Source organism: Gigantopelta aegis, chromosome 5 (genome assembly GCF_016097555.1).
Source record: "Gigantopelta aegis isolate Gae_Host chromosome 5, Gae_host_genome, whole genome shotgun sequence".
Taxonomy (NCBI): Eukaryota; Metazoa; Mollusca; class Gastropoda; order Neomphalida; family Peltospiridae; genus Gigantopelta; species Gigantopelta aegis.
In genome coordinates, this window is record NC_054703.1 from 482,491 (window position 1) to 503,686 (window position 21,196).

The following is a 21,196-nucleotide window of genomic DNA, read 5'->3' on the forward strand; positions in this document are numbered from 1 at the left end:
AGAATGTCTTGTTTTATTACTAGTTGTCTGTAAGGGAGTTAAGCTTGTGTTGTTTTATTTCTAGTTGTCTGTAAGGGAGTTAAGCATGTGCTGTTTTATTTCTAGTTGTCTGTAAGGGAGTTAAGCATGTCTTGTTATATTTCTAGTTGTCTGTAAGGGAGTTAAGCATGTGTTTTATTTCTGGTTGTCTGTAAGGAGTTAAGCAGGTGCTGTTTTATTTCTAGTTGTCTGTAAGGGAGTTAAGCATGTGTTGTTATATTTCTAGTTGTCTGTAAGGGAGTTAAGCATGTGTTGTTATGTTTCTAGTTGTCTGTAAGGGAGTTAAGAATGTCTTGTTTTATTTCTAGTTGTCTGTAAGGGAGTTAAGCTTGTGTTGTTTTATTTCTAGTTGTCTGTAAGGGAGTTAAGCATGTGCTGTTTTATTTCTAGTTGTCTGTAAGGGAGTTAAGCATGTGTTGTTATATTTCTAGTTGTCTGTAAGGGAGTTAAGCATGTGTTGTTTTATTTCTAGTTGTCTGTAAGGGAGTTAAGCATGTGTTGTTATATTTCTAGTTGTCTGTAAGGGAGTTAAGCATGTCTTGTTTTATTTCTAGTTGTCTGTAAGGGAGTTAAGCATGTCTTGTTATATTTCTAGTTGTCTGTAAGGGAGTTAAGCATGTGTTTTATTTCTGGTTGTCTGTAAGGAGTTAAGCATTTCTAGTTGTCTGTAAGGGAGTTAAGCATGTGCTGTTTTATTTCTAGTTGTCTGTAAGGGAGTTAAGCATGTGCTGTTTTATTTCTAGTTGTCTGTAAGGGAGTTAAGCATGTCTTGTTTTATTTCTAGTTGTCTGTAAGGGAGTTAAGCATGTGTTGTTTTATTTCTAGTTGTCTGTAAGGGAGTTAAGCATGTGTTGTTATATTTCTAGTTGTCTGTAAGGGAGTTAAGCATGTGTTGTTATGTTTCTAGTTGTCTGTAAGGGAGTTAAGAATGTCTTGTTTTATTACTAGTTGTCTGTAAGGGAGTTAAGCTTGTGTTGTTTTATTTCTAGTTGTCTGTAAGGGAGTTAAGCATGTGCTGTTTTATTTCTAGTTGTCTGTAAGGGAGTTAAGCATGTCTTGTTATATTTCTAGTTGTCTGTAAGGGAGTTAAGCATGTGTTTTATTTCTGGTTGTCTGTAAGGAGTTAAGCAGGTGCTGTTTTATTTCTAGTTGTCTGTAAGGGAGTTAAGCATGTGCTGTTTTATTTCTAGTTGTCTGTAAGGGAGTTAAGCATGTCTTGTTTTATTTCTAGTTGTCTGTAAGGGAGTTAAGCATGTCTTGTTTTATTTCTAGTTGTCTGTAAGGGAGTTAAGCATGTGTTGTTATATTTCTAGTTGTCTGTAAGGGAGTTAAGCATGTGTTGTTATGTTTCTAGTTGTCTGTAAGGGAGTTAAGAATGTCTTGTTTTATTACTAGTTGTCTGTAAGGGAGTTAAGCTTGTGTTGTTTTATTTCTAGTTGTCTGTAAGGGAGTTAAGCATGTGCTGTTTTATTTCTAGTTGTCTGTAAGGGAGTTAAGCATGTCTTGTTATATTTCTAGTTGTCTGTAAGGGAGTTAAGCATGTGTTGTTTTATTTCTAGTTGTCTGTAAGGGAGTTAAGCATGTCTTGTTTTATTTCTAGTTGTCTGTAAGGGAGTTAAGCATGTCTTGTTTTATTTCTAGTTGTCTGTAAGGGAGTTAAGCATGTCTTGTTATATTTCTAGTTGTCTGTAAGGGAGTTAAGCATGTGTTTTATTTCTGGTTGTCTGTAAGGAGTTAAGCAGGTGCTGTTTTATTTCTAGTTGTCTGTAAGGGAGTTAAGCATGTGCTGTTTTATTTCTAGTTGTCTGTAAGGGAGTTAAGCATGTCTTGTTTTATTTCTAGTTGTCTGTAAGGGAGTTGAGCATGTCTTGTTTTATTTCTAGTTGTCTGTAAGGGAGTTAAGAATGTCTTGTTTTATTTCTAGTTGTCTGTAAGGGAGTTAAGCATGTGTTGTTGTATTTCTAGTTGTCTGTAAGGGAGATAAGCATGTGTTGTTATGTTTCTAGTTGTCTGTAAGGGAGTTAAACATGTGTTTTATTTCTGGTTGTCTGTAAGGAGTTAAGCAGGTGCTGTTTTATTTCTAGTTGTCTGTAAGGGAGTTAAGCATGTGCTGTTTTATTTCTAGTTGTCTGTAAGGGAGTTAAGCATGTCTTGTTTTATTTCTAGTTGTCTGTAAGGGAGTTTAGCATGTCTTGTTTTATTTCTAGTTGTCTGTAAGGGAGTTAAGAATGTCTTGTTTTATTTCTAGTTGTCTGTAAGGGAGTTAAGCATGTCTTGTTATATTTCTAGTTGTCTGTAAGGGAGTTAAGCATGTGTTTTATTTCTGGTTGTCTGTAAGGAGTTAAGCATGTCTTGTTTTATTTCTAGTTGTCTGTAAGGGAGTTAAGCATGTGTTGTTTTATTTCTAGTTGTCTGTAAGGGAGTTAAGCATGTGTTGTTATATTTCTAGTTGTCTGTAAGGGAGTTAAGCATGTGTTGTTATGTTTCTAGTTGTCTGTAAGGGAGTTAAGCATGTCTTGTTTTATTTCTAGTTGTCTGTAAGGGAGTTAAGCTTGTGTTGTTTTATTTCTAGTTGTCTGTAAGGGAGTTAAGCATGTGCTGTTTTATTTCTAGTTGTCTGTAAGGGAGTTAAGCATGTCTTGTTATATTTCTAGTTGTCTGTAAGGGAGTTAAGCATGTGTTGTTATATTTCTAGTTGTCTGTAAGGGAGTTAAGCATGTGTTGTTATATTTCTTGTTGTCTGTAAGGGAGTTAAGCATGTCTTGTTTTATTTCTAGTTGTCTGTAAGGGAGTTAAGCATGTCTTGTTTTATTTCTAGTTGTCTGTAAGGGAGTTAAGCATGTGTTTTTTATTTCTGGTTGTCTGTAAGGGAGTTAAGCATGTGCTGTTTTATTTCTAGTTGTCTGTAAGGGAGTTAAGCATGTGCTGTTTTATTTCTAGTTGTCTGTAAGGGAGTTAAGCATGTCTTGTTTTATTTCTAGTTGTCTGTAAGGGAGTTAAGCATGTCTTGTTTTATTTCTAGTTGTCTGTAAGGGAGTTAAGCATGTGTTGTTATATTTCTAGTTGTCTGTAAGGGAGTTAAGCATGTGTTGTTATGTTTCTAGTTGTCTGTAAGGGAGTTAAGAATGTCTTGTTTTATTACTAGTTGTCTGTAAGGGAGTTAAGCTTGTGTTGTTTTATTTCTAGTTGTCTGTAAGGGAGTTAAGCATGTGCTGTTTTATTTCTAGTTGTCTGTAAGGGAGTTAAGCATGTCTTGTTATATTTCTAGTTGTCTGTAAGGGAGTTAAGCATGTGTCGTTATATTTCTTGTTGTCTGTAAGGGAGTTAAGCAAATGTCGTTATATTTCTTGTTGTCTGTAAGGGAGTTAAGCATGTCTTGTTTTATTTCTAGTTGTCTGTAAGGGAGTTAAGCATGTCTTGTTATATTTCTAGTTGTCTGTAAGGGAGTTAAGCATGTCTTGTTATATTTCTAGTTGTCTGTAAGGAGTTAAGCAGGTGCTGTTTTATTTCTAGTTGTCTGTAAGGGAGTTAAGCATGTGCTGTTTTATTTCTAGTTGTCTGTAAGGGAGTTGAGCATGTCTTGTTTTATTTCTAGTTGTTTGTAAGGGAGTTGAGCATGTCTTGTTTTATTTCTAGTTGTCTGTAAGGGAGTTAAGAATGTCTTGTTTTATTTCTAGTTGTCTGTAAGGGAGTTAAGCATGTGTTGTTATGTTTCTAGTTGTCTGTAAGGGAGTTAAGCATGTGTTGTTATGTTTCTAGTTGTCTGTAAGGGAGTTAAGAATGTCTTGTTTTATTACTAGTTGTCTGTAAGGGAGTTAAGCATGTTTTGTTATATTTCTAGTTGTCTGTAAGGGAGTTAAGCATGTGTTGTTTTATTTCTAGTTGTCTGTAAGGGAGTTAGGAATGCGACGAACATCAGTTCAGTGAACTTCACAGGCTGCAGTCTCACGTGGCGTGGAGCCGAATGTCTTGCTCAGGTTATCAAGGTAGGTAACTCTTGTGTTTTAAAATAAGAGTTATGTCCCCTTTGTGCTTCCTTTGACATGACCAAATCATATGTTGCCTTGTAAATCATGGAGTTTCATGTCTTAAAGTGCTGTGCCAGACCATACACTAAAATTTCAAATTCCACAATTAAATGCTTTCTTAATTCATTGCAATAATATTTTACACTGATATGTAAATCAATAATTACGAAAATGCCCCATAAAAGTATTAAAACATCACTCCCGTAGAACACTGCCAGAAACGACCGAGTAAAATTCTCGGTAAAAACATTTGCCTGTAAATAGCCATGACGTCACGAAGGGAACGCGCTTCACAGAAACCTACCACGAGATGACTTCCGGCGCAAGCGAAAGTGGGACCGACAGCGACTGCCAAGCTCATTGATCATGCGATTCTTCTTTCGATGATGAATAGACTAAGTGTAGTAATGACGACTGGACTAATATTTGTGCAACACAACAAATAATGCCTAATCAGTTTGAACCTGGAACATCTTCCGACGAACCACCGGCCTGACAGATGACGATGAAAATGGTCGTGAAGACGGCTTACCACTAATTTACAACTTTTATTCTTGTTTTGTTCTTTAGCTTTTCGTGCGAATTATTTTGCTACACTGTATGTTCTAATACTTGTGATGTAGTAGAAAAGACGATAAATAACTCTTGAATTCTACGAGTCAAGTGGACCCGATATCGGTAATTTTAAGAAATAAACAAAAACGACTTTTAGTCCGTCCCATCCCTCTATGAAGATGGGTTTTTTGTGAATAATTTCAGTTTAGTTTGACGTAAAAAAAAAAGTAAAAGTGTTTTGGAAATAACAAAACAATATTATTTTTTTGTGTGCAGTTGTGAAAACAATCTGCTCAGAAATAAATAACTTATAGCACATTCCATAGTATGAAAAAAGGTTTTCTCTGTGGGAAGGTATAGTAAAATTAATTTAATGTATTTATAGTCTGTTTTACAGGGAACGCCTTTTTTTTCATACTATGGAATTTACAAGTCATTTATTTCTAAGATGCATACAAAATTAGCTTCTTTTTTTTTTTCTTTTTTTTTTTACAAAAAAACCCCTACATTTTTGTAGGATGGGACGGACTAGGCTATAGATACTTACTTGTCTGTACTTTATTGTTTTAATTTACGCCGACAAGCCAGTTCGGACGAATCGAAACTAAAGTGTCTGCTGTCGCAACGGTCTCCGGCATTTTCTTCCTGTCCAGTATTTCCACGTTGTTTTAATCAAATTCACACACAGCTTTCTCACAGCAACATTACTAGGAAATGCGTGAAGACTAAATTGATCGGTTTTTGTATTGCTACAGCCGCCAACAACACGCCGTTTAACCATAATAAACACAAAAGAAGCAATGAACAATGGCGCTGACTATCGAAAGGAGTTCCCTTCGTGACGTCACGGATCAAATCTTACGGAAATTCCCGAAACGAATTCAGCTGGTTCTGTTTTTCAGGGGAATATTTTTAAATGGAAAATATACCGGTATATAATACTTTTACATTTGTTTTAAAAAAGTTCTAATCATATTAAATAATATCTTGATTGATATAGCTCAATACATCATACAACTGGAACAGCACTTTAAGTTGTAGGTGTACTGCTAAACATTAAATTATTTACAGAGCAAAAGCTCTGCTAAGTTCATTTCCAAAACACAATATAGGTCTATGTTGGTTTCCAGTTTTTGGAGTTAGCAGTGAAAATACACCGATATTTGTTCAACTCGGCAATACGACAATGAAGTTTTCGACAATATGCAATCTATCCTCATTGAACAGTATCTTAAAACTGCACTTCTTGTGATATATGCTATGTCATGTATATCATGTTATAGAAAAATCATGTTTCAATTAAAATGACATAAACAGATATGTACGTTTTGAAAATGAACATTTTACATATCAGCTCAGGTCATAATGTTTAACATGCACATTCAGAGCAAGCTGTTGTAGCGCACGCCTGTCATGGATGGGCACAAGTGTCGGCCTCAGCCGGCTCGTCCGCCCAGGACAAGAAAGGTTTTACAAGTGCTTAGGGATCATTTATAAAGGATGTATGCACAAAATTTATGATTTTTTGCCCCTTCTCCCATGTACCCCTTTTGTACATTTCAGCATTACACCCCTAATCCCATATACGTGCAAACATCAATCTTCCATACTGAAAAGTACATTGCATACAATTACATGTAGGAGCTTGGATTGCGTACGTTTTATGTACACCAATAATTTTGAGACGTTCAAGGAATACTGAGATGTCTCTAAACAAATCTTCCTATTCTTTGTTCTCTGTTTTTTAACACAGGCTGGTAGGTACTGGGTTCGGATCCCAGTCGAGGCATGGGGTTTTTAATCCAGATACCGACTCCAAACCCTGAGTGAGTGGTCTGCAAGGCTCAATGGGTAGGTGTAAACCACTTGCACCGACCCGTGATCCATAACTGGTTCAACAAAGGCCATGGTTTGTGCTATCCTGCCTGTGGGAAGCGCAAATAAAAGATCCCTTGCTGCCTGTCATAAAAGAGTAGCCTATGTGGCGACAGCGGGTTTCCTCTCAAAATCTGTGTGGTCCTTAAGCATATGTCTGATGCCATATAACCGTAAATAAAATGTGTTGAGTGCGTCTTTAAATAAAACATTTCTTTCTTTCTTTCTGGTTATAGATTTGTAATTTTTTGTATGTTTGTAGATTATTGTTTTGTTTCATTAACTTCCATGATATTTGTATTTTACACATTTTTATGTGGTTTTGTATCAAACAGGCAATCTGGTACATTGGTCAGTAATTCATTTCTCTCTCAGTGTCCATGTAGAATAAGTACTACATGTATACAAACTTTCGCTAGATATTATTTTTACGAAATAAGTGAACTCCCCATATGTTATTTGACCGAAGAAAGTGAGGTCAGATTCCATAGGAAGTTCACAAGTTTCATAAAAATTATATTTAGCAAAAATGACTGGTATTTTATTTATTAACCATCTTCAAATAATGTAAATTTTGACAGTTAAAACTACCAACGTAACTCGTCAGACATGAGAATGAGCAGAGTTAAGACAAGGGAAGATGATTTCACTTACCAAAATAACGTCACTTACCAAAATGGCGTCACTTACCGAAATTATGTCACCAAAATGACATCACTTACCAAAATGACATCACTTACCAAAATGGTGTCACTTACCGATATAACGTCACTTACCAAAATGACGTCACTTATCAAAATGACATCACTTAATGAAATGACGTCACTTATCAAAATGACATCACTTACCGAAATGACATCACTTATCAAAATGACATCACTTACCGAAATGACGTCACTTATCAAAATGACATCACTTACTGAAATGACATCACTTATCAAAATGACGTCACTTACCAAAATGATGTCATTTAGCAACCAATACGCACCACCAGGTGCATGTGAAATTTGTTTAGCACACCCAGACATTCACCAAATGTGTAAGAAATAGGGGTGTAACAGTATACTTGAATATTCGGTGCACCGAAAAGAGATCTGTATCATGGTTGCATTCGTATTCGTCACTAGCTGAATTCAATACCCAAATACTTATATGTAATGCTAATGTAATATGTAATGTACAATTTATGTTTTTAATTCACACTAACCAAAACCCAATAGTGATTCGATTGTTTTGATAATGTCTGGAACTGTTTTGTATTAGACCAGTCCTTTTTTCTTTGTTCAACATCTTGGACTGGTACCATACATGCAGTCCTACCTTGATTTCACTTGTCAAACAATTGGATGACATCACATAGTCTCGTTCAACCAGCCTTACGAGTTACATTCCTAATATGAGTCACATGTGAGCATATTTTGTTAGTGTATGCAATGTAACTTCAGTATGCAAGCGTTTAAATACTAGTAGCTCATTAATGCAAAATACATATATGATACAAATATATGATTAATCAATTTTTACTTTAAATAAATAAATTAATTAATAAATACTGTTTTTCCTTTCTGCAAAACCTTTTCACTTTTATATTCATGGATGTGAATACATATTCGTATTCGTCAAAAACTTTTCACTTTTATATTCATGGATGTGAATACATATTCGTATTCGTCACCTCATATTTGTGATATGTATTGTATTCGCCACCATGTGTATTTGTTTCACCTCTAGTAAGAAATCCACAACACATTAACACACACACACACACACACACACACACACACACACACACACACTGCGATAAAGACATCCATTAATTAAATAAACAAATTTGGTTAATAATACTCATTTTAATTTCGAAATTATTTTTAATGAATCTTACAATGAACTTCCATTTTACCATGGCGTGTTTTCAGTGTTACTGATGCTTATGTCAGAGTTCCTTCTTCTGATACCACTTGTATCAATATTAGAGTTATCTACCCTTGGGTTTACAACCACCTTTGTATTCTCAGCACTGGTATAGTTTGTTGTATACCTATCACCAAGGGAGGTATTTCCCCTTGATTTTACAAACATGTCGGTATTCACTGCACTGTTATAGTTTGTTGTACCCCTATCGCCAAGAGAGTTATCTGCCCTTGGTTTTACGAACATGTCAGTATTTACTGTAGGTGAACACACATTACCAAGAGATTTATCTGTCCTTGGTTTTAGGACTACGTTTGACTTTATGGCACTATTATAGTTTGTTTTACACTCATCACCAGGAGAGTTATCTAACCTTTGTTGTACAAACATGTCAGACTTCACTGCACTGTCATAGTTTCTTGTACAATTACCCGAACACACATCCACAAGAATGGCATCTTCAAAATGTCTTACTTTATTACAATCAGAAACTGTTACATTATCTTTTTTTGCGAATGTTGTTGCACATACATCTATTGTATCAAATGGAGTAGTTTCCCTTTGTGGTTGTAAATTCAAATCAGCAGTATTGGTACAGCAGCTTGGTTTTTGTAAACTACTATCTAAAACATAATCTTGTTTAGAACTTTTCGGATTTAGCACATTCATCCTGCTTTCATTACAGTTTGGATTGTACAATGTACCCAAAAAATCTTGTTTTGGAGTTATTAATGTTTGCACATTTTTAGTTTCATTAAAGCTTGAAGTTTTCACTGTGCTATTGTCTAAAAAGTCATGTTTATTTGGCACAGTTTTCTCACTGTCGGTAAGACTTGCATTGTTCACTATAACATTTTCCAAACGTTCACCACAATACACGTTTTCCGGTGAATATTCATCGTAAGAATCCATTTGCAGAATATTACTGTACACCGGTGTTTGATGGTCACTTTTGGCATTATAGTAAACACTACATGTAAACGTCTTGGACCTTGGCATCCTAGAAACATTGTTTCTGTTAACAGATTTCTTAGTCGTTAATTTAGGCGAACTGTCACGCATCAGTGGTTGATTGGTAGGGCTACCGCTGGACTCTCGGCTAAGCTGTGTAAAACTGGGACAAGTTTCCGATCGCGATTTAATACTGTGCGATCGACTGGTTTCTTCCTTCAACATCTCGATATCAGTCTGTTCAATATCGTCGAGTTCGTACTCCGAATCCTGTTCTTCGCATTTCTGTAACGCGAACACCGTGTTCTTTTTCCGACAGAACGCTAACAGGAGACTGGTTGTTGAAATCGTGATGATTAGAAACACTGCCATTATCACCAACACCGCGATCATCGATGCCTTGTTGCTCGTCGATTGTAAAACCTCCGTGGGCGTCACAAACTCGTGTGATAGGGCATCGTTTGAAATGGTTTCCGAAAGATTTGTCGCCATGGCAATTTTCATAATGGAGGATCTGGGCTGCATGGTTATTCCATCTAAACGGTCGCCATAATCGTGATAGGGAAAGAAGCTGTAGTTGAATTTTGCAGGGTGTTTTATTTTCCCAAAGTTGAACAGATTCATCCTGGGAGACATCAGATGTTTTTGGTTTTGTGCTTTTGTGTTGCTGTGCAGAATATTTGGTATGTTTCAATACGTTACATGTACATTAAACACAAACTGACTTGTTTCAATATGTTGCATTAAACACAAACTGACTTGTTTCAATATGTTGCACTGAACACAAACTGACTTGTTTCAATATGTTACATTGAACACAAATTAATGTTTTACAACATATTATATTCAACACAAATTGACTTGTTTCAATATGTTACATTGAACACAAATTGACTTGTTTCAATATGTTACATTGAACACAAACTGACTTGTTTCAATATGTTGCATGAACACAAACTGACTTGTTTCAATATGTTGCATTGAACACAAACTGACTTGTTTCAATATGTTGCAATGAACACAACTGTTTCAATATGTTGCATTGCATACAAATTGACTTGTTTCAAAGTGTTAGATTAAACACAAACTGACTTGTTTCAGTATGTTGCCATGGACACAAATTAACTTTCTACAACATGTTATATTGAACACAAACTGACTTGTTTCAATATGTTGCATTGGACACAACTCGACTTGGTTACATGTTATATTGAACCCAAATTGACTTGTTACAACATGTTATATTGAACACAAACTGACTTGTTTCAATATGTTGCTTTGAACACAAATTAACTTGTTACAACATGTTATAATATATTGAACACACATTTACTTGTTTCAAAGTGTTACAATGAACACAAAATGACTTGTTACAACATGTTATACTAAACACAAATTGACTTGTTTCAGGAAGTTAAAATGAACAGTACCCAAACTTGTTGACTGGAAAGACAACTCGTTCTAGCAGACTGCATTGAACACAAAACTGACTTATTTCAGCTCATTCCATTAAACATCAATTTAAATTGTTTCATCATGTTACATTGAACACAAAACTGACTTGTTTCAGTACTTTACAGGTATACTGAACACAGAACTTGGTTAACACATAACTTGGTTAACACACAACTTGTTTTAACATGTTACATTGAACACAAAACTGACTTGTTTCAGTACGATATACTGAACACAGAACTTGGTTAACACAGAACTTGTTTTAACATGTTACATTGAACACAAAACTGACTTGTTTCAGTACGATATACTGAACACAGAACTTGGTTAACACAGAACTTGTTTTAACGTGTTATGTTGAACACAAAACTGACTTGTTTCAGTACGATATACTGAACACAGAACTTGGTTAACACAGAACTTGTTTTAACGTGTTATGTTGAACACAAAACTGACTTGTTTCAGTACATTATACTGAACACAGAACTTGGTTGACACAGAACTTCTTTTAACATGTTACATTGAACACAAAACTGACTTGTTTCAGTACATTATACTGAACACAGAACTTGGTTGACACAGAACTTGTTTTAACATGTTACTTTTAACATGTTACATTGAACACAAAACTGACTTGTTTCAGTACATTATACTGAACACAGAACTTGGTTAACACAGAGCTTGTTTCAACATGTTACATTGAACACAAAACCGACTTGTTTAACACATTATGTTATACACAAAATCAGATTGTCTGTTGTTAATATTTGATGCTTTGGTTATTTCCAACACTGCTACCATTTTCTCTGAGGCTGTCAGAAATTGTGAATTTACCAGAAATCTATATCCATTAATTGCACAAAGTGTTCTTTGTCTGCTGGTTGTACCACAGTGTTTCGTTCACAGAGATCTGAACCAGTCACAGCCACAAGCTATTTTACGAGGCTACCACAAGAATAAATATCCACAAACAATGTAGAGGGCAGCACCATATTTCACATTCACAAACAAACATCAGTTAAAATCAGAAATCTTGGGGTTTTTTTGTTTTTTGTAGGCTATTTTACGAGGCTGCCACAAGAATAAACATTCACAAACAATGTAGAGGGCAGCATTGTATTTCACATTCACAAACAAACATCAGTTATGATCAGAAACCCTTTTTTTTGGGTGTGTTTTTGTAGTCTATGACTTGCAAGCACTCTCCTTCAGCTTGGTTCCAAAGCCACTCGAATCTTGTTGCGAGTTGATTAAAACCATTCCAGTGCTCGTCGAGTTTTGTTTCAGCACTTTGAACAAAACCACACCAGCATGAATGTTCCTTGATGACTAGTCTTTATAATTAAATACTCAGAAATGAGCTTTCACCAACCACAGAAGCTATTCATGGATTTCTTTCTGGCGAGAGAATATTGCATTTCAGAACTGAATGGATAGAAAATTACACAAGTTAACAAGTCACTTGAAAACTCGTTCCACCATTTTAATTAGGAGTCAGGATCTTGTTTTCAATTTTTTTTTTTTTTTAAGGTTTCCACTTGCAAATATTACTTTTCCCAATAAATTAGAATCCTCTAATGAATGGATGACTAATAAGGACGTGGAATATATCTGTAGTTAATTACTCCATGTTTAGAACACTCGTAAACTTAGATTATTCTTTTGTAATCACAGTAGTTTTCAAAAGTAATGGATCTCATGTGTTAAAATACTGATAAATTTTGCAATTTAGTCTTTAACATTTTCTTTCTTAACATGTTTTCTGTCATAACAAATTAAACAATAGCTATTTTGAAACAACTCTTGTTATGTTCAGTCACAATTGGTGCTAGACAGTTACATTAAAGCAGTCATTACTTGACTTCCTGTGTCATGAAAACCACTGTGTTTATCAATGTTTTCTGTCTAACAATAACAACTGCTATTTGAATATATAACATTAACTCATCCATTAAATGACTCAGGAAAGTTATTCATATATGCCATGGAAACCACTATTTTGTCAATCCATGTTTTCTTTGCAATATGATATCAGTTATTTGAAGATGACATTAATTTGTTCATTACACGGTTTTCCACATCAGGGTGACAGTCACAACTGCTTTTTAAATACTGCCTTAATGTGTTCCTCACACTTAACTTCCTATGTCAAGTAGACTGGTATTTTGTCATTCCGTGTTTTCTGTCATGTAACAACAGCTATTTAAATACCGCCTTAATGTGTTCCTCACACTTAACTTCCTATGTCAAGTAGACTGGTATTTTGTCATTCCGTGTTTTCTGTCATGTAACAACAGCTATTTAAATACCGCCTTAATGTGTTCCTCACACTTAACTTCCTATGTCAAGTAGACTGGTATTTTGTCATTCCGTGTTTTCTGTCATGTAACAACAGCTATTTAAATACCGCCTTAATGTGTTCCTCACACTTAACTTCCTATGTCAAGTAGACTGGTATTTTGTCATTCCGTGTTTTCTGTCATGTAACAACAGCTATTTAAATACCGCCTTAATGTGTTCCTCACACTTAACTTCCTATGTCAAGTAGACTGGTATTTTGTCATTCCGTGTTTTCTGTCATGTAACAACAGCTATTTAAATACCGCCTTAATGTGTTCCTCACACTTAACTTCCTATGTCAAGTAGACTGGTATTTTGTCATTCCGTGTTTTCTGTCATGTAACAACAGCTATTTAAATACCGCCTTAATGTGTTCCTCACACTTAACTTCCTATGTCAAGTAGACTGGTATTTTGTCATTCCGTGTTTTCTGTCATGTAACAACAGCTATTTAAATACCGCCTTAATGTGTTCCTCACACTTAACTTCCTATGTCAAGTAGACTGGTATTTTGTCATTCCGTGTTTTCTGTCATGTAACAACAGCTATTTAAATACCGCCTTAATGTGTTCCTCACACTTAACTTCCTATGTCAAGTAGACTGGTATTTTGTCATTCCGTGTTTTCTGTCATGTAACAACAGCTATTTAAATACCGCCTTAATGTGTTCCTCACACTTAACTTCCTATGTCAAGTAGACTGGTATTTTGTCATTCCGTGTTTTCTGTCATGTAACAACAGCTATTTAAATACCGCCTTAATGTGTTCCTCACACTTAACTTCCTATGTCAGTAGACTGGTATTTTGTCATTCCGTGTTTTCTGTCATGTAACAACAGCTATTTAAATACCGCCTTAATGTGTTCCTCACACTTAACTTCCTATGTCAGGTAGACTGGTATTTTGTCATTCCGTGTTTTCTGTCATGTAACAACAGCTATTTAAATACCGCCTTAATGTGTTCCTCACACTTAACTTCCTATGTCAAGTAGACTGGTATTTTGTCATTCCGTGTTTTCTGTCATGTAACAACAGCTATTTAAATACCGCCTTAATGTGTTCCTCACACTTAACTTCCTATGTCAAGTAGACTGGTATTTTGTCATTCCGTGTTTTCTGTCATGTAACAACAGCTATTTAAATACCGCCTTAATGTGTTCCTCACACTTAACTTCCTATGTCAAGTAGACTGGTATTTTGTCATTCCTTGTTTTCTGTCATGTAACAACAGCTATTTAAATACCGCCTTAATGTGTTCCTCACACTTAACTTCCTATGTCAAGTAGACTGGTATTTTGTCATTCCGTGTTTTCTGTCATGTAACAACAGCTATTTGGAAACAACACTTTCATTACATGTTCTTTTTTTTAAATCAGGGTAACAACTACTTTGTCGTGCCACATAATCTCTGTAACTGTCTACTCGGTTTTTTGACTGCCAGCGTAATGTGTCCCAAATACTTAACTGCTATTTTGTCATTGTGTGTTTTCTGTCATAACAACAGCTATTTGGAAACAAGACTAGTTTCGTTTGATTCCTTATGTTCATATTTTGTCATTCCGTTATTTCTATCATAACAAGAGCTATTTGGAAACAAGACTTGTTATGGTTGATTCCTTATGTTCATATTTTGTCATTGCGTGTTTTCTATCATAACAAATTAAACAATAGCTATTTGGAAACAACACTTGTTATGCTCAGTTCCTTATAGTTTGTCATTCCGTGTTTTCTGTCATAACCACAGTTATTTGGAAAGAGCACTCGTTACAGTTGTGATGTGTCAATCTGTATTTTCTGTCACAGCAGTACCTGTTTGGAAACATCACCTGTTATGGCAATACTTTGATTGATCACTGTTATTTCTTGTAAATGGACTGCTTGGTGTCACTTTGTCAGATGGTTGCTGCGAGGATAAATGTCTCCGATAATTGATTTATACTCGGCTGCTTTCTATGGCCTGATCTGTTGTGTGCCATGTTTGACCTGTCACATTACTGTCCGCACATTAGCACGGTCTTGTTTTCACTTAGTGACAGATTGATTGTTTCGTCTTTGTCTGAGCATTGTTATTTTAACATCTTCATGGGTTTTTTTATTTTATTTTAATATAACTACATCTGTGATGTTCTTTCTTCAGCTTTGTAGCATTAGTGGTAGCTTGATTATTTCAGTTTTGTCAAAACGTCATTATATTAACATTGTCATATTTTTTACTGAACTACAATGTGATGTTCTTTCTTCAGCTTTTTAGCATCAGTGGTAAAGTGATTGTTTCAATTTTGACAAAACGTCATTATATTAACATTGTCTTATTTTTTACTGAACTATATCAATGATGGCACGACCATTTGAACTTGAATTAACATCTTCATATTTTTACTTGAAAGATCAATGGTAGCTTGCATGATTAACTTCGTCACAATGTTGTTAGGATAATATTGTCGTATTCTTACTAAAAACTGGACTACATCAACTGTATCACATCTTCATTATATTAACATTATCATGTTTTCACTTTGTGGTGACATGATTGCCCAAAATTTGTTTCAATGTCATTATTCATGTATTAAGACGGTTCTGTTTTCACTTAGAAGTTTTTCACATCAACATATGGTTCTGGTTTCACTTAAAAACTACATCAATGATGACACGATTATCAGAACATCATTATGTTAACATGGTGTTCTTTTCACAAGACTCAGGTTTCTTACAAGATCACCCATAACAACACCATGGTGTCTCTACTTGTCACTTCATTATCTGGTTACAAACTGTTTATGTGTCTTGGTGGCACTTTATTGTCAGCCGTTTGTGTTACAGTCTTCTAAAACACTTTGTTCTGTTTCTTGTTACCCATTTATTATTGTATTTACGAACCCTGTTCGCATTTGAGATTTTAACAGTATCACGTCAGAATAATTAATTTTTTATTTCCTGAATAAACAGCTCGACACATATTGAGAGCTTTTCATAGCTCTTTTCTGTGACTTTGTTATTCGAGACGTGAATGTTTTGTTGTGAATTTATAACTGCACAATCTTGTGATGCTTATTATGAGTATTTCCCAAGTTCCATTTAGAAACTGAATATCGCTGTTTAAACACTTTACCTTCTGCCGAGAAGAGAGAAACGGTTATTCGTGGCTTTTCATCACCCACCTTTTGTTTGAAATCTGAACTCCATGATCGCACAATAGCATCTTGCTTTCCTTTTCGCTCTGTGCTATAATAAAAGAAAGCCTGTTATTTAGAGTTTTCTTTGGACACACTCCTGGAGAATGCTTATTTGACAGGTTTTCTCTTACAAGCGGAATATCAGCCAATCGCGTCACAGCTAACAAAATGATTGTGTGCGTGAGTTAAGCTGATAACTCAATGTCTCGTGGGTAATAACGGGGAATGGCCAGTACTGAGAACATAATGACAAACTCCAGACGATCTTCTTTCTTATCCCACGTAATTCTTCGAACGTTTTAGTGATAATAGGAGTCAAACTGTACAATTGTCTCCTGTGATAATTGTCATTACGTATTTCTGCATCTTTTCATCAGTTATTTTCGTCCGTTTTTACAGCAGATTTGTACTTTAAGAGATAGTAACCTTACTGAACTTAAGTTTGTATTGTTGCTGGTATCCTAGGCATAACTTGTAATTTTATCAACCTGTTGCTCTAATTTCATCAAGACTGTACTTCTGATTATTTGTCTTTTAATTTTGCGCACACTAAAGAACGGTGTACATTTTTATGTTAGGAATTAATCTCATTTTGTGGCAGTGCTTCTACATAAAGGGAGGAAACCATCTAAAGAAGAGGCTTTCTGATTATTCCTCTTTGAATAGGAAAATGTAGATGCTCCTACATCAAAGGAGGAAATTCAGCCACAACGATGCAGCCGGCGTCGTATGAGATAGCGTTCATCCACTTGTTTGAAAGAATAATTTTATGTAGATTGAAGAAGAATTTTGTCCATCAGGAAGCTGGTATATCAGTTGAATATCTTTAGATGTCTGAGATAGCTGTTTCATCTGAAAATATAAAAAGGAACATTTAAATACTAGCATGTTAATAATAAAACCCAATCTTGTTTGAGCAGGGAGCTAGATTTAGCTCAGTCAGTTGAGTGCTTGCTGGAGGTGCTTGCGTCACATGATCGAACCACCTCGGTGGATCCATTCAACTGATTGGGTTTTTTTTCTCTCGTTCCAGCCAGTACACCACAACTGTTCAAAGGCCATGGTATGTGTTTTCCTGTCTGTGGGAAAGTGCATATAAAAGATCCTTTGCTGCATTAGAATAAAATGTTGCGGGTTTCCTCTGATGACTATGTGTCAGAATTACCAAATGTTTGACATCCAATAGCCGATGATTAATTAATCAATGTGCTCTTGTGGTGTCGTTAAACAAAACAAACTTTTTGTTTGAGCAACCACCTCTGTAAAACAACCACCTCTGTAAAACAGCCACATGTTTAACATTTTCAAATAAAAATATTGTTTGTCTGTGGGATGATGCATATAAAAGATTCCTTGCTATGGAAAAATGTAGCGTGTTTTCTCTGTAAGACTATATGTCAAAATTACCAAATGTTTGACATCCAATAGCCGATGATTAATAAATCAATGTGCTCTAGTGGTGTCGTTAAACAAAACAAACTACAAACTTGCATACATTCTGAATGGGGATCAGTATTTTAGACTTGTGCAACTTCGAACCCTTAGCTGATATCTCAGCCCCCAATACCCCAATATTAAGATCTCCAGATTGTTTTCGTAAAAGCTACTCTCGGCCTACTAAAAATCCAAACTTATAAGTAACTCTCTACCATTCACCTTTAGAACAACCATCAAAATTGCGCCAAACTTCCTTCACTAAAATGCACACCTGTTATTAACTACAGTTGGACTGCTGGTGCTCCCTTACACCTGCCAGTGCAGGCGGTCCCTCCTTCACCTCCCCAATCTCTTCCTGTCCTGGGTGGAGGACAGGCGTGTGCTACAACAGCTTGCTCTGAATGTGCACGTTAACCTTTTTGGAATTGGAATTGGAAATTAGTTTTCGTAAGCCACTTTTATCGCTGTATTTTAATTAACATGGACTACCAGACCTTGACATGAAAATAATTGAGGGAAGTGATTAATTGCTCCCTAACATGGATATTACCATATTGAGCTTTGATATTTAACCCTTTTATGATACTTAAAAAATTAAATTCAAATGCTACGGGGAGCTAGAATTTACTCCCTTTGAACTTTGTTTAACAACACCGCCTAGAGCACATTGATTAATTAATCATCAGCTATTGGATGTCAAACATTTTGTGACATAGAGTCTAAGAAAGGAAACCCGCTACACTTTTCCATTAGTAACAAGGGATCTTTTATATGCACCATCCCACCGATAGGATAGCACATACCACAGCCTTTGATATACCAGTTGTGGTGCTCTGGCTAGAACGAGAAATAGCCCAATAGGCCCACCAATGGGAATTGATTATATGCACTTTTTCACAGACAGAATAGCACATACCACAGTCTTTTATATACCAGTCGTGGTGCTCTGGCTAGAACGAGATATAGACCGATAGGCCCACTGATGGGGATCGATCTCAAACTGACTGTGCATTAAGCGAGCACTTTACTACTGGGCTACGTCCCACCCCCATTCCTAGTAACAACATCATATGCACATTGATTGTTTTAGTATGGTGTACATTATCACTGGCCTGGGCTGGACTCCCTTGTTTGTGGGGACGAGATGGAGCCCAGCGGTAAAGCACTCACTTGCAGCGCGGTCAGTTTGGGATCAATCCCCATCGGTGGGCCCATTGGGCTATTTCTTGCTTCAGCCAGTGCACCACGACTGGTACATCAAAGGCTGTGGTATGTGCTATCGTGTCTATGGGATGGTGCATATAAAAATCCCTTGCTGCTAATCGAAAAGAGTAGATCATTAAGTGGCAACAGCGGGTTTCCTCCCTCGATATCTGTGTGGTCCTTAACCATATGTCTGACACCATATAACCATAAATAAAATGTGTTGAGTGCATCGTTAAATAAAACGTTTCCTTCCTTCCTTCCTTCCCTTGCTTGTGTTAACTGAACACGAAGCTACAGGTATAGTGGCATGCCTGCTCCAGCGAGAGATGAGAAAATCTTCATTTCATACTCGCAAACGCGCAAGAAATTGATTTTGCCGAACAATAAACTACAAAGAAAGGTAAACGACGTTTAAAATGGAGATCCGTCAGCTGACATAAGTTATATCCATGGGAGTGAGTGTCCCCAGTCACGGCAGATAGTCATTAGGAGAGGAAGAATTAGTTTAACTGTGTGATCCGGACTCGGTGCATGTTAAGTTATCAGCCAGGGCGGGATGTAGCCCAGTGGTAAAGCACTCGCTTGATGCACGGTCAGTCTAGGATCGATCCCCGTCAGTGAGCCCATTGGGCTATTTCTTGTTCCAGCCAGTGCACCACGACTGGTACATCAAAGACCTATAATATATTATATTGCTATAAACCTTTCATATTCATATAACAACTGGCTGGATGCATGGTCGGTCTAGGATCGATCCCCATTAGTGGACCCATTGGGCTATTTCTCACTCCAGCTAGTGCACCACGACTGGTATATCAAAGGCCGTGGTATGTGCTCTCCTGTCTGTGGGATGGTGCATATAAAAGATGCCTTGCTGCTAATCGAAAAGAGTAGCCCATGAAGTGGCGACAGTGGGTTTCCTCACTCAATATCTGTGTGGTCCTTAAACACATGTCTGACAACATATAACCGTAAATAAAATGTGTTGAATGCGTTGTTAAATAATAAAAAAAAATATATATACCCAGTACTCATGTACTGAGTGTAGGCCAAAATAAATTATAGCTTATTTTGTTTTCGTGTGTATGACACTTATAAACACAAATGCAGATTGACACACAGCAGGGACATGTACACATATACATACACATTTTTATATATTATAGTCAGTCAGTCAGTCAGTCAGTCAGACAGACAGACAGACAGACAGACAGACAGACAGACAGACAGATAGACATGCACACATAAACACACATGTACACTTATAAGCTTATAGACACACACACAGACAAAATCACAAACAAAGCAATCTTTACAGTACTTTTTTTGGAATTTATTTTTTCTTGTGAGACATGCTCAAATAGACTGCATATATATAATAATATTATAGACAGACAGACAGGCAGTAGTTTATGACAGACACGTCGATATTGATTAATTTACAAAATCACAATGTTTACTGATCACTGTTGATACAACTTAATTAATATTTATTCAGGAAATAACATTTTTAATATTTATTTCTAAGACACATGCTTTCATATACATACAGACGTATACAGGAAATAACATTTTTAATATTTATCTCTAAGACACTTGCTTTCATATACATACAGGTAGGATAACATTTTTATTATTTATTTCTAATTAAGATATATCGGGTACATGTATGCTTTCATATACATACAGACTTATACAGGAAATAACATTTTTAATATTTATTTCTAACTAAGACGCATGCTTTTATATACATACAGACTTACACAAGAAATAACATTTGTAATATTTATCTACCGACATGCACGTTCATGTAGGTGGTGATTATGTTACAAACCCAGAATGCTTACTGAACATTATTAACATGGCCATTTATGCTAGGAAACCAAATACTCAAGACATCCAAATTAGTTCATTGATAATTCATTCCATATTGATTGCGTATAACATCATAGCATGTCATGTGTAAATGGGCTAAATGAAACAATACTGTATACGTGTGGAAGCATGGTAGCCCCCACACACACACGCGTACACACACATACAAGCACATGTACACACATGCATAAGCACAGGCACGCATGCACGCACACACACGCATGCACAACGTGTAAATGGGCTAAATGAAACAATACTGTATACGTGTCGAAGCATGGCAGCCCACACACACACGCGTACACTCACGTACAAGCACATGTACACACATGCATAAGCAAAAGCACGCATGCAC

At 36.0% G+C, this 21,196-nt stretch overlaps 1 protein-coding gene across 1 annotated transcript in view; it reads left to right on the forward strand.

Annotated features, from left to right (window-relative positions):
• LOC121373448 (centrosomal protein of 78 kDa-like) overlaps nucleotides 1-21,196 on the forward strand; it is a 159,375-nt gene that overhangs the window by 19,417 nt on the left and 118,762 nt on the right. Inside the window, exon 6 of the mRNA XM_041500109.1 lies at nucleotides 3,922-4,025. Coding sequence (XP_041356043.1) covers nucleotides 3,922-4,025 — 104 coding nt within the window. The remainder of the gene's footprint in view (nucleotides 1-3,921; nucleotides 4,026-21,196) is intronic.